At 30.1% G+C, this 12262-nt stretch overlaps 3 protein-coding genes across 4 annotated transcripts; 2 read left to right on the plus strand and 1 right to left on the minus strand.

The window, feature by feature from the left end:
• Window positions 1-428: 428 nt before the first annotated feature.
• LOC124944924 (aldehyde dehydrogenase family 3 member H1-like) lies at window positions 429-4296 on the plus strand. Its single transcript, XM_047485270.1, has 9 exons — window positions 429-755; window positions 2371-2439; window positions 2529-2625; window positions 2714-2920; window positions 3011-3126; window positions 3214-3318; window positions 3380-3552; window positions 3623-3872; window positions 3959-4296. The coding sequence occupies exons 1-9, from the start codon at window positions 531-533 to the stop codon at window positions 4187-4189; spliced, it is 1473 nt and encodes a 490-aa protein (XP_047341226.1). The 5' UTR covers window positions 429-530; the 3' UTR covers window positions 4190-4296.
• Window positions 4297-5464: 1168 nt separating this feature from the next.
• On the plus strand, window positions 5465-7668 carry LOC124910344. 2 transcript variants are annotated; one of them, XM_047450978.1, is made up of 3 exons: window positions 5465-6563; window positions 6961-7114; window positions 7188-7668. In XM_047450978.1, exon 1 carries the CDS (start codon window positions 5880-5882, stop codon window positions 6552-6554), a length of 675 nt encoding a protein of 224 aa, XP_047306934.1. In that variant the 5' UTR covers window positions 5465-5879; the 3' UTR covers window positions 6555-6563; window positions 6961-7114; window positions 7188-7668. The 2 variants fall into 2 exon arrangements, with proteins under 2 accessions (XP_047306934.1, XP_047306935.1); XM_047450979.1 differs by having other exon boundaries at window positions 7194-7668.
• A 2358-nt stretch (window positions 7669-10026) lies between these two features.
• On the minus strand, window positions 10027-11948 carry LOC124910617 (growth-regulating factor 1-like). The gene is made up of 4 exons (XM_047451290.1): window positions 11560-11948; window positions 11300-11479; window positions 10896-11223; window positions 10027-10774 (listed from the first exon to the last, which is right to left on the minus strand). The coding sequence occupies exons 1-4, from the start codon at window positions 11864-11866 to the stop codon at window positions 10117-10119; spliced, it is 1473 nt and encodes a 490-aa protein (XP_047307246.1). The 5' UTR covers window positions 11867-11948; the 3' UTR covers window positions 10027-10116.
• Window positions 11949-12262: the final 314 nt, after the last annotated feature.

Consider the following 12262-nt stretch of genomic DNA (forward strand, 5'->3'; position numbering starts at 1 on the left):
CAAAACTTGTCGCCTGACAAACTCGAACGCATAAACTTAGGATTAGTATTCATCTATTATTCTCTCTATAGATTAAAAGTCAAACTTAATGACAATATAGATTAACATAATCTAATTTAATTATTATTATTTTAATTTATATATTTTTTTAATAAAAGAGAACTATTCTTAACCGTCGTTTGAACTTAAAGCGTTTCGATTCATAATTAATCATATTTAAATTAAACAATAGATAATTATGATATCCCTATTGAAGAAAGTCAAAGAAACAAGGCTCCTCTCCATCCTCCATCATTAATGTAGTTGAAAAGGAAGTAATTGATTTAGCCTTGAATATGTTCATAACTCCTTTGTCGGATTACCCGCTCTCTCATCCGATCCATCATTTATTATTTGTCCACAGCCCAAATTATGGAAGTATCAAAAGCACCTCTCTCTCTATATACCTTCTCTCTCTATCTTTCTCCACCATATAAATTATCATCATCATCTTCAAAGAGAAGATAAGACATCTTCAACAAAGCAAAGCAATGGAGTTGATGAAGAACAATAAGGGCGTGTTTGGTTCAGAAGAAGCCAGTTTGGTGGTGGATAAGCTGAAAGAGACATTCTTGAGTGGAAAGACGATGAGCTATGAATGGAGATTGTCCCAATTGAAGGGTTTGATGAAAATACTCGATCATCATGAACCCGACATAATCAAAGCTCTTTACTCTGACCTTTCAAAACCTCCAACTGAAACCATCGCATATGAGGTCTCTTTCTTTCTTTATTTATATTCTCCTCAAGCATCCATAATTAAAAATATGATCAAATATCATTTCATTTCTTTTCTTAGTTTAACTAATTAAGGCCTTAATTGGATTCATAATTTTATTGATATGCATGATCATTTATTGAAAGATTTATTTGTAAATTATAAAAAAAAAAAAAACTAAAAAATTGTAAACTTTTCTTTAAGAACAATCATCCTATTTTTTCCTCACTTAATGTGAAAGTGTAATTAGATTTTTTATAGTGTGAAAAGTATGATAAGTTATAAAAAAAAAAAATCATTTTGAAACAAAAGAAAATTGATTGTGTTTTTTTAGCTAAATAGATTGTTTTTGTTTTGTTTTCACTTAAAGTATGTTTTATACAAAAGATACACTTCTTTGTTCGGATATATTTCATCAATTTTATCTATAAATATTGTCTCGTATTTACAATATATTTGATTAATTAAATGTGTTTTATTCTTTCAAATAAAAGTTAGAGTGGATTGTATTAGACGGTAGTTAGAGGGTATGTTTTTTTAAGGGAATATTATTTATTGTCCTCTACTACTTACTCATTTTATTTTTTATTTTTAAATAAATATGTAATTAAATGGAGAAGAAAAAACAACAAGATTACTTTAAAAAGGGATGAAATTATCCTAAAAGTAAGGGGGTCTCAATGTCAATTGATGAATTGGGGAATATGTATTACATCTCATTTAATATAGGGTTGAAAATTTTAATTTAATTTGGTTGATGTTAGGCAACTAACTAACTGTCCTCAACAATTTGGTATTTTATTAAATTAGCGGTGACAACATTTATTATTATTATTATTTATTGATTTCTGTATATAGTTAGGAACTTGCATGTGACAAACGTTAATTTTCAATGCTTGAGTAATTTGGTCAACATCTCATAAGCTTTGGAATTCAATATTATTGTTTTTTCATTTCTCATACATAATTACAAATTCAATGACAAATTAATGTTCACTTTATATAAGTACTCATCCTTAGCCTAAATATAATATATATACAAGACTTCAAAAAAAAACATTATTATTTTTGTTTTGAATGAATGAACACCAAAGAGAAGCTAAACAAAGGATGTTCTTCAGCTTTCATATAGAGTGGAAAACAAACAATGATCTATTAGTGGTGTATTATTATTAACTAATTAACACATCACTTTTTAGTGTTTTATTAATGATAAAACACATTACAATTAGAGGTCTTTATCGATCCGGTTTTTGGGTTATTCGAGTTCCTATATTTGAGTTTTTTTTTGTTTTTTTAAGCCAATTCGAAAACCGAATCGAACCGAAAATTAAATTTTGGATTTGGGTTTGAATGATATTTTTTTATCGTCAAGTATCTTGTTCAATTTAATTAAGATAATAGTATAAACATACTTTAATTAATTAAACATATATTCATACATTTAATTAATTTTGTTGAAATGTGGTGTCTTTATTTTAAAATGATGTATGTATTTAAATGATATCATACACACGACAACTCTAATTACTTCAACTTTAATTTTTATTTAAAATTTTATATTTAATATTTAATATATATAAATTGATAGATATAATTTATATATGTTTCAGATCAGTACGGTGAGGTCATCGATTGAGTTTGCGATGAAAGAATTAAAACGATGGATGGAACCAGAGAAGGTGAGTGTATTTTGTTTATTTTTATAATCCTTTTTATTATGTATAAAATGAGGTAAAAAATGTAAAAATAATTATATTAATTATGGCAGGTAAAAAATACAATATTATCATTTCCTTCATCAGTAAAAATAATACATGAACCACTTGGGGTTGTATTGGTGATATCTGCATGGAATTTTCCTTTCTGTAAGTTTTAATTTATGCACTCTCAAGTTTTAATTAAAGAACCTATGATTTTTAATAATTTAAGTTTTTCTTTTGTTTTTTTAAATAGATTTGTCGCTCGAACCTGTGATCGGAGCCATTTCCGCTGGAAATGCGGTGGTTTTGAAGCCATCAGAGATTTCTCCTTCGACGTCGTCTCTGCTTGCAGAGTTGTTCTTGAAATATATGGATACTTCCGCGATTGAAGTTGTTGAAGGTGGAATTCCTCAAACTTCGGCTTTATTGGAGCAAAAATGGGACAAAATTTTATTCACAGGTTCGTATTCTTATTATTATCATTATAGGTTTTTATTTGTTTTAAATAAAATTGTATCGCAATGTATTTACCATCTTAATTTGTTTCTAGGTAATGAAAATGTGGGTCGTATCGTGATGACTGCTGGTGTAAAACATCTTACACCTGTTATATTAGAACTCGGAGGCAAATGTCCCGCATTTGTTGATTCAAATATTAATTTGAAAGTAAGTTATGATATTTTATTTTATTATCATAATATAGTATCTAATATTTCAATAACTTTAAGGAATATGTGTAATTTTGTTTATTAGGTGGCAATAAGGAGGATTATTGCAGGAAAATGGACAATGAACAATGGACAAGCATGCATTTGTGTTGACTATGTTATAACAACAAAAGATTTTGCTCCAAAATTGGTAAGAAATATTATAATTAAGATCTTCATAATTAATTAACAATTTTGAATTCATTATCCAGATTGATGCTTTAAAGAGCGAGTTAGAAATCTTTTTTGGGAAGAACCCTATGGAATCGGAAGACTTGTCGCGTATAGTGAACCTTAACCACTTTCGTCGCATAAAAAGGCTATTGGACGATGATAAACTTTCGGGAAAGATAGTTCACGGAGGTCAAAGCGATGAAAGCAAATTGTGAGTGATTTTTTTAATACATTTCTATAGAAACTCTACTTTTACTTATTTTTTATTTTTTTTGGTATAGAAAAATGGCTCCGACAATAATATTGTTGGATGTGACCGATCAGAAGGAAGCGCTCGTAATGAAAGAGGAGATTTTCGGTCCTTTGTTACCGATTATTCAGGTTGAGTCTATTGAAAAAGGGTTTGAGATGATGAAGTTTAAGGAGAAACCATTAGCAGCTTATTTATTCACTAATGACAATAAGCTTAAGGATGAGTTTGTAGAGAAAGTCTCAGCTGGAGGTTTACTCATCAATGATGTTGCTCTTCATGTGAGATTGTTAATTGGTTTATTAATTACTTCTTGTTCTATAATATTTGATTTCATTTTTTATAATAAATAATCATAATGTTGAAGGTTGCACATCCTTATTTACCATTTGGAGGAGTTGGAAAAAGTGGATTTGGAGCTTACCATGGAAAATTCTCGTTCGAATGTTTCAGCCATAAGAAGGGAGTTTTGAGCCGGAGTTTTGCAGGCGATACGACTGCAAGGTATCCACCTTACACACCGGGGAAGCTCAGAATGCTCAAGGCTCTCTTAAGTGGAAGAATCTTCACTATTATTCGCGCTTTGTTGGGGATATGAATGTTAAATCTAGTCTTCAAAGAGAATTTATCTAAAATATTGCATCTAATAATTGTGTTTTTATGATGTATACTTTATTTAGCTTTATGATGTTATATGTGCTTATCCTAAGCTGCTTGGTTTAAAAATATTAAATAAAATTGGGATTCACTATTATTGGATTTTTAGTACTTATTTAATGTTAAATATATTATCCCCAGCTGAACTTCAAGCCATATGTTTGATATTTTTTAAATCACTTTAGTTACATTTATGTAAAAACAATTACTAAACAAAAACGTAAAAATCAAGTAAAACTTTATATCATATATATAGTGAAAAAGAAGGTTTTAATCATCAAATTACTTAATTCATTATTTAGAATATATTTTATTTTATTATTTTTTAAATTTTAAATTAAATAGTATATTTTAATATTCATTCTAAATAAATTTTTAATAACATAACTTATAAAATTGAATGGTCAAATTACTGTTCTTATTGAGGTTAATTGAAATTCCGAGATATATTCTTTTAAATCTTACAATTTGGGACTTTTTAGTTAAATTTTTTTAGAATGCGGGATTCTGTTTTTATTTTGAAATGCGACTAATTCCCGCGGGTTAATTGTATAGTCCGCAAACACACTTAGTCATTTATAATCAGACACAAAATTTGTCACATGACGGACTCAAACCTACTAAAAACTTATAAGAAACAAGATTTTGAATAATATAGTTAACTCATTGTCTCCATAACATTTATAAATAAATAAATTCATATAACTAATTTAATTATCGAATTTTAAAAAACAAAAGATTTTGACTATCGAATTTAAAAAAAAAAAGTTGACAATGAAAATAATTAATTTGTTAGAATTCGATAGTTAAATTGGTGACATTAATATTTTATTTATTTATTTATTTACAAATTTTACTAATACAATAAGTTAATGACGTTAGAAACTGTTATGGCAAAATTTTGTTTAGGTATAATTTTAATATTAAAGAGTCTTAAATATTAAAAAAAAATTGTTAATTCATTCTTTACTTAACATTTATAAATAAATAAATAAAATTTATATAACTAATTTAATTAATATAAATAAATAAAATTTATATAACTAATTTAATTAACAAATTTTAGTAAGGTTGAAGGTTAGGTTGTCTAATATGAATACAAATATATTGAAGTTATTAAATTATTTTTTATGTTTAAATTAATTATATTTTTTATTCTAATTAAATGTATAACAATTTGAAATGTAAATTAATAAATCAAGCTTATACAAAAAGATATGCATTACAGGGTTTTCCACGCCAATTCTCTGAGTGGGATCTTCGATTCTTCATCATTCTTGATCTTCGATTTCTAACCCAAAGGAGTCAGGCGGTAGAGAAGAAGGAGGAGGAAAGGCACTTCCCAGACGAGCTTCTTTCCCCCACCCAATTTCTTTGAACCCGCCAGAGGGATGCGACTGGTTGGTTCTTCCCCTTCTTCCAAGAAGACAATCAGCAGCGGGTAAGACAAAGAACCAAGAAATTTTATACATTTTAGCGTTCTTAATGCGATTCTAATTCGAAAACCCATCAATTTTATGCGATGATTATGAAACAACAACGATAGCAATACGCCCTAGAATAGTTTTGTTGGGTTCTTTATATAAATTACAGTACTTGGGGGCATATTTGTTCTGCGTTTTGAGATCGTAATGGATGGTTCCATGGCTGATCAGGCCGGAAAGCGCCGGTTACCTTTCTGGAATTCGGATATAGTTGCTGTTGAGACCAATCGAAAGCCCAAACTAAGTGTGAAGCCAAGCTTGAAGGTGGAGAAACGTGAAACGAAGAAAAGGAAGGTAAACCCGACTCACAAAGATGCTAAGATTTCTGATTTAGGCAAAATTGAAACAGTATCAAACAGTGAAGATGGTGATGATGAAGAAGAGCTTACCATTGAAGATTTGATGAGTATAGCCAAGGAGTACACTAGAACTGATGAAACAAATCAGCCGTCAGTGAATCTTGAATATAGAACTGATATTTTTTGTGGGAAGAATGATAGTGAATCAGAAACCCATTTGAATACTTGTCTCAAATATAAACCAGCTGAAGAAAAATCATTTGAAAAGACTGTTGTTAGTCCTCCTACTTCAACAGGGGATTCTACTCAAGATATGCTGAATTTGTTTCTTGGACCCTTGTTAACAAAATCACAAATGGTGGAAAAGAAATTAGATTTATCTAATAAGGAGGAGTATATAGGTCCTTCAGTCACAGAAAATATCGAGGCAGAAGGCCTGAAAAAATCAGTTTCTGAGGTATCGGTTCCTTTGGAGAAGAAGAGATGCAGTCTCAAAGACAAGGTGGCAATGCTTCTTCAGTGAATGGGACTGGTAAGTAAACATAGTTAAGAATGATTTGGACTGTTCTTTATTGTGTTGTGTTTAATGAAATTGACAATTTTACATACACATGATGTAATTGGAAAGGGTCGAGTTCGATTTCCACTGAGAACTCCGGGGACCATGAATGTGAACCTCGTGTTAGCTATGCTTTTGTGGAGAAGAATTCAATTATGATTAGTAATTGCAAACATTTCAGTTATTTGCTTGAATAAAACTGATATCTTCTATTGAAAATTTTGACTACTGTTATCTGTACACCAGATGATCAGATATTTCCCTTTATATTCAACTTTGGATAACATCAACAATCTGAAGTTTCAACTCTAGGTGTTCTAAAGGATTAAAAACTCATGATTTGAACATTCATTTTCTTTTAATCTTGCAGATTTTGACTAGTGATCAGGTTAGGTTATTGCAGAAGAACGCCAGCAGTTTTAAGTTGTTGATAACTCGCAAATACGACGATCAAGATGAGGATGAAGGTCTGGAATTACAAAACATACAATACAACTCAAATAAATCTCGACAGTAGAGTATAGGTAATTATAAAATATGCTTTTATTGAATAATTTTATTTTCATTTCATTGATGGATTGATTTAGTGTTCAACAGGTGTAGATATAATCAGTGTGAGCATCCTCTTCCTTTTGGTTCAACACTTCACCCGATTCCATTAGTTGATGATCTTCTTCTCTTATCACATGAACCACCTAAATCCACAATTTCATTTATCAATAATCTCAAATAAATTACCCCTAAGAGTTAAGAAGATATATATATCTCTATCGAGTCTTTTGATAAAATGTGTGATTTATCAAAAAAACAATTAAGCTACCTCATCGTGTTTGGCTTGCACAACTGAAATCCCTGGACGAGCGACAGCATAGGACTGCGAGAAGCAAATGAGAAGGGCTAAAGTGAAAAATACAACGAGTTTCGCCATTTTCATTGGTTCAAGAATCATGTAAGTTTTGGTTATTTATATAATATTTGGTTTTAATAAAAAAAATTATATGTGATAGCAATTTTGATTTCTTTAGTAGGTTCATTAATGTGGGAGTTGAAATTTTAAATAAAGTAAAATAAAATTCCCATAGTAGGCTATTTGTGTCATTTTTAGATATTATCAATTCCCTTACTCCCAACCAATTAAGGTAGATTATGAAAATCTCATTCATTCAAATTAATATATATAGTTACTAAGTGGGTCTATGAAGAATTAAATAAATTTTGACTTTTTAGTAACCTTTTAAATGGTACATTTTCTTCTTCTTTTTTCTACTATTGTTTATTAAAAAAACTTCTTGTAACAGTATTAAATATTGTATGGTTCTCTTTTTTAAATTTTATTTCTCAATGGCTTTCTCTAGGTTTTAAAGGATTCAAATGATTCCATGTCCAAAGATAACTATGATTGGAAAAACAAATAAATCCTCAACTTAATATTTAACGAAATTCAAGAGCACCCAAATCTTATAATGAAAAAATATTCGGGATGATCTAAACATATCGATTGACTTGATCTTGTATGAAAATTTCCATAATTTTGAACTCACTACAAAAAGAAATTTATGAAACATGTAATTACTAAAAATGAAAATATTAATTTTTTTAACAATATTCATTTATGTAAGGACTACAAAAAGAAATCTTAAACTGAATTAGGTGATCATGATTGTGGGATTACAAGTAATTACTAAAAATGGCATGTTATTAAAATATAAAATGTTGTTATGTGAAGGATTTCTGATCTTAATTTAGAAACTTCTTTATGTCCAAGGATTCAGATTAGATTCATGGAATGATGAAATTTGCATGTATTTTTTTTTTAAACCATAATAATATATATTCTTGCTTCTTTTTTTTTGCTTTCAATTATATGTTGTTGTTTGTGAATATACCCAACAAAACAAAGTTTAAAATGTATTTGGCTTATAAATTAGTATATCAAAACAACCAATATAAGATGTATACATATTTGTAAATAAATAAAAAATAAACTGATGAATTATTAGTAAAAAAAAAGTTGAAAAAAAAGGAAAGATATGTAGTCCCCATCAAATCAAAGATCATGTCATTTCCAAGGAAAGGCATAAATAAAGCATCACTGTTGCTCTATGTTCATCATCTCATTCTCACCAGCCAAAGCCAGTGGAAGCTAAACAAAGCAATTTTTACAGGTGTAACCAACCAACTATCAATTACTTATTTACCATTTTACCACCAAACTAATTATTTGATAATATGGTTCAACCTAACATAAGGATGCTCAAATTTATCTGAGTGCGATTAATTCTTATGGGTTAAACACATGACCCACAAATATATACTTAACGGATTCGAACTTAAAAACTTAGGGAAACTGATTTTATTCCTGTGTCTATAAAACTTAATATATATGATTCCTTTCAAGGATGTAGTATTATTCGTGAACCCGTTAAATCTTGTATTTATTATTTTACTTTATTTTTATCGTTTTATAGAAAACATAAACTCCAAGATGTAAAAGTTATTAACTTTGGAGCTACCCTAATCCAATTTTTTTTATTCTTGGCTAACTCTGTTTGCAGTCAACAAAAACTCGTTTTTGAGTAGAATTATTGTGCGATTGCTCAACCGATTCGATCGATAGTTGATAAAATAAAATTGTGGTGAACAAATATTTTATATACTCTTTGTAATGTTGTTACTAAATCCATCTTTTAAAAAGATTCATAGATGAGTTGAGTTGTCCTAAAGTTAAAGTTGATTCTTAAATTATTAGTTTTTGTAGGCAAAGAGAAAAAGAAATGGGATAGGGTCCCATCCCATGAGAGTGAAATATTATTGTTAAGTATACACAACCACTCCCCACCTACAAGCATGCCTGCCTCCCAACAACCTACAACTATTTACATACATAATTTGATCCTAATTTTTTCTCGATTCTGAGCGTAAGAATCGAATTCGTAATCTTTAATTTCTTAAAAATCATTATTATCATTTGAATTATCTTAATATCCATGAATGTGGAGTCACCTGAGTCGTGATCGAAAAAATAAACCCTAATCTCAATAGAAAAATATATGAAATTGTATAAAGTTTTGTTTAACAATGATATAGACTATACTTTGTCTCATGAATGGAAACGATAATGTAAAAACAAAAGAAAGCCCATTATTATCTGTCATTTTCACGTGGGCTTGACATGCCAACATATCCTATCCAACCACAATATTATATTAATAAATAAATTGTACACAAATTCTTAGGCCTTGTTTGACTTTAGATCATTTCAAATAAATAAAAATTCTTAGTACTTTTTCTTTTTTAAAACATCATTTTATATGAAATTATGTTATTCTTAGCTCATACAAGTAAATAATATTCTTTAAAGAAAAGTTGGTACTTATATTAGATTGATAACAAACATCATAGTACATAATAATCAAACATAGTACTAAATAAAAACTTTATAAAACATATCAATACTTTATTAGCTACAAACATAAGAACAAACAAAAACAAGAAGATGAACACGATTGATGATTACACTCAAGTTCTAACCGAAATGGCTTTCGGTTCTTGGACTACTCCCGGCACTACTATTCGAAACCGAACCGAAATGAACCTTATGCAATACACCAGTGGGAGAAGATCCAAACCCTCGTGGGCTATTATCCCAATTATGACCAGTACTAGCAGTTGAAGACATGAGATCTAAAGAAGCAACCGATGATGATGATGATTTCTTCTTCCAATCGGTTTGATCATTTCTATTGGTCTTGTTCAATACAACTTCACCTAAAGGACCACCTCCCATACAATTATTGATACTTCCCCATTGAACTGGAATCCAACTAGTTGATTGTTTATGGTAAGACTCACCCAATCCCAAACCTAAACCCATTTCGGTTGATGGAACTTGATGGGTTTCGTTCATGGATGGGATAAAGTCCGACATCATTGGTATTGAAATCGAGAGTTGGGTTCCATCATGTTGGTGGTTATTGGTGTCAAACCATGAACTTGGCAACCAATTATTATGTTGTTTGTTCTTAGTACTATTATTCATTATCATATATTCTTCATTTTCCATTAAAGAAGATGATGATGAACCATTACTAAGAAGTGTGTCTACTCCAAATGACCCAAATTTTACTTGAGACTTGTTTGAGGTGTATTCCATTGGCTTCTCCTTCTCCATGTTCAAAAATACCCTAATCATAGAAAAACCCCAATAACAAATTTTCAAATAATCCAAAACCTAAGTTCACAGGTTGCATTCCTAAGTTATGGATGGATTAAAATATTTGTATATTTGTAAAAATATTAAATAACCTGTTTCCATTATTGGAGCTAGGACTGGTAATAGGTCCACCAGGTTGAGAGAGACTAAGCCCATCAGACGTTACCGTCGCCGGCGCCGGTGCCGGCTCAGCCTGAACAAGCTTACCGGCGGCAGAGGAGACGACGACGGAACGAGCCGTTTGTCCTTCCACAGGCTTTCTTGAACGATGACGACCTCTGTTCATATGTCTTTCACAATACTTATGATCAGGAACTGCATCCCTAGCACATCTCCATTTCTTGCCGTCGGTTCGCCGGCACCGACCAGGTTCTGGGTCAGTACTGTTAGAGAATCCAAGATGAAAAGGACCCCAACCAACTATAATGAAGACCAGATAAGAACATTAAACAATCAAACAAAAGAATGAAGAAAAAGAGAGAAAAAAAAAACATACCTGAGAAAGGAGGATATGAATTGGAAAAATCAGAAGATTTTAAAATGGGTATAAGGAGATTTGAAGGGATAGGAGCATTAGCATTGATGTATTTATAAATCAAAGCTTGATTTTCCAATTCGATCCATTGAGATTGAGTGAAAGGACCAGTTCTCATTCTATTCATTAATGCTGCTGTTCCTGAAACAAGATGAAACATTTATGAAAGATGGGTAAAACAGGAAAGGGTGGTAGTAATGAGGAGGATAAAGTGTTGTTACCTGGATTTCTACCATAAGAAAAGGCTGAAGCTTGCTGGTACAGATCATTGTAATAAGACAATGGGGAGGTAGAAGATGAAGAAGAAGAAGAGAAGCTGAGCATATGCTGTCCATTTTCAGATAAATAGTTATTGATAGATCTGATTTTAGAAACAGAGGAGGAGGAGAAGTCTTCTGAATTAAGTCTGGTTAGAAACTCAGATTCGTGGATCCTTTTCTTTGATTCAGAAGATAAGTAACCGGCGGCGACAGTGGTAGTTGTGTCTGAACCTAGAAGACCATCGAAACCCATGATTTCTAGATCCATTAATTAATTTGTGGAGATTAAGAAGGGAGTTGGAAGGAGAATCATTTCATATTTGTGTCTGGTTATGCAGAGAGAAAAATGATGGAGAAATTATGGAAGAAGGAATGGTTTCTAGTTGCTGAAAGAGAGAGCATGAAGGTGCTGCTTAAATAATCTAAAAAATGTTTATTAATCTAAGCTCTTAAATGATGTAAACAAACATACCTAATAATTGTTCATCTTGTTTCATGTTGGTAATTTATAAAAACAAAAATGTTTTTTTTTAAGAAATGAAAAAAATATTAATTAGTTTTTAGTTATTTTATATTTTAAATTTTATAAAATTATTTTAATTGATAAATTGAATATTTAGATGATTATATTAAGACTAAATATATTGGCTTTGTTAATATAAAA

This window comes from Impatiens glandulifera, chromosome 7, assembly GCF_907164915.1.
Source record: "Impatiens glandulifera chromosome 7, dImpGla2.1, whole genome shotgun sequence".
In the NCBI taxonomy this organism is placed as follows: Eukaryota; Viridiplantae; Streptophyta; class Magnoliopsida; order Ericales; family Balsaminaceae; genus Impatiens; species Impatiens glandulifera.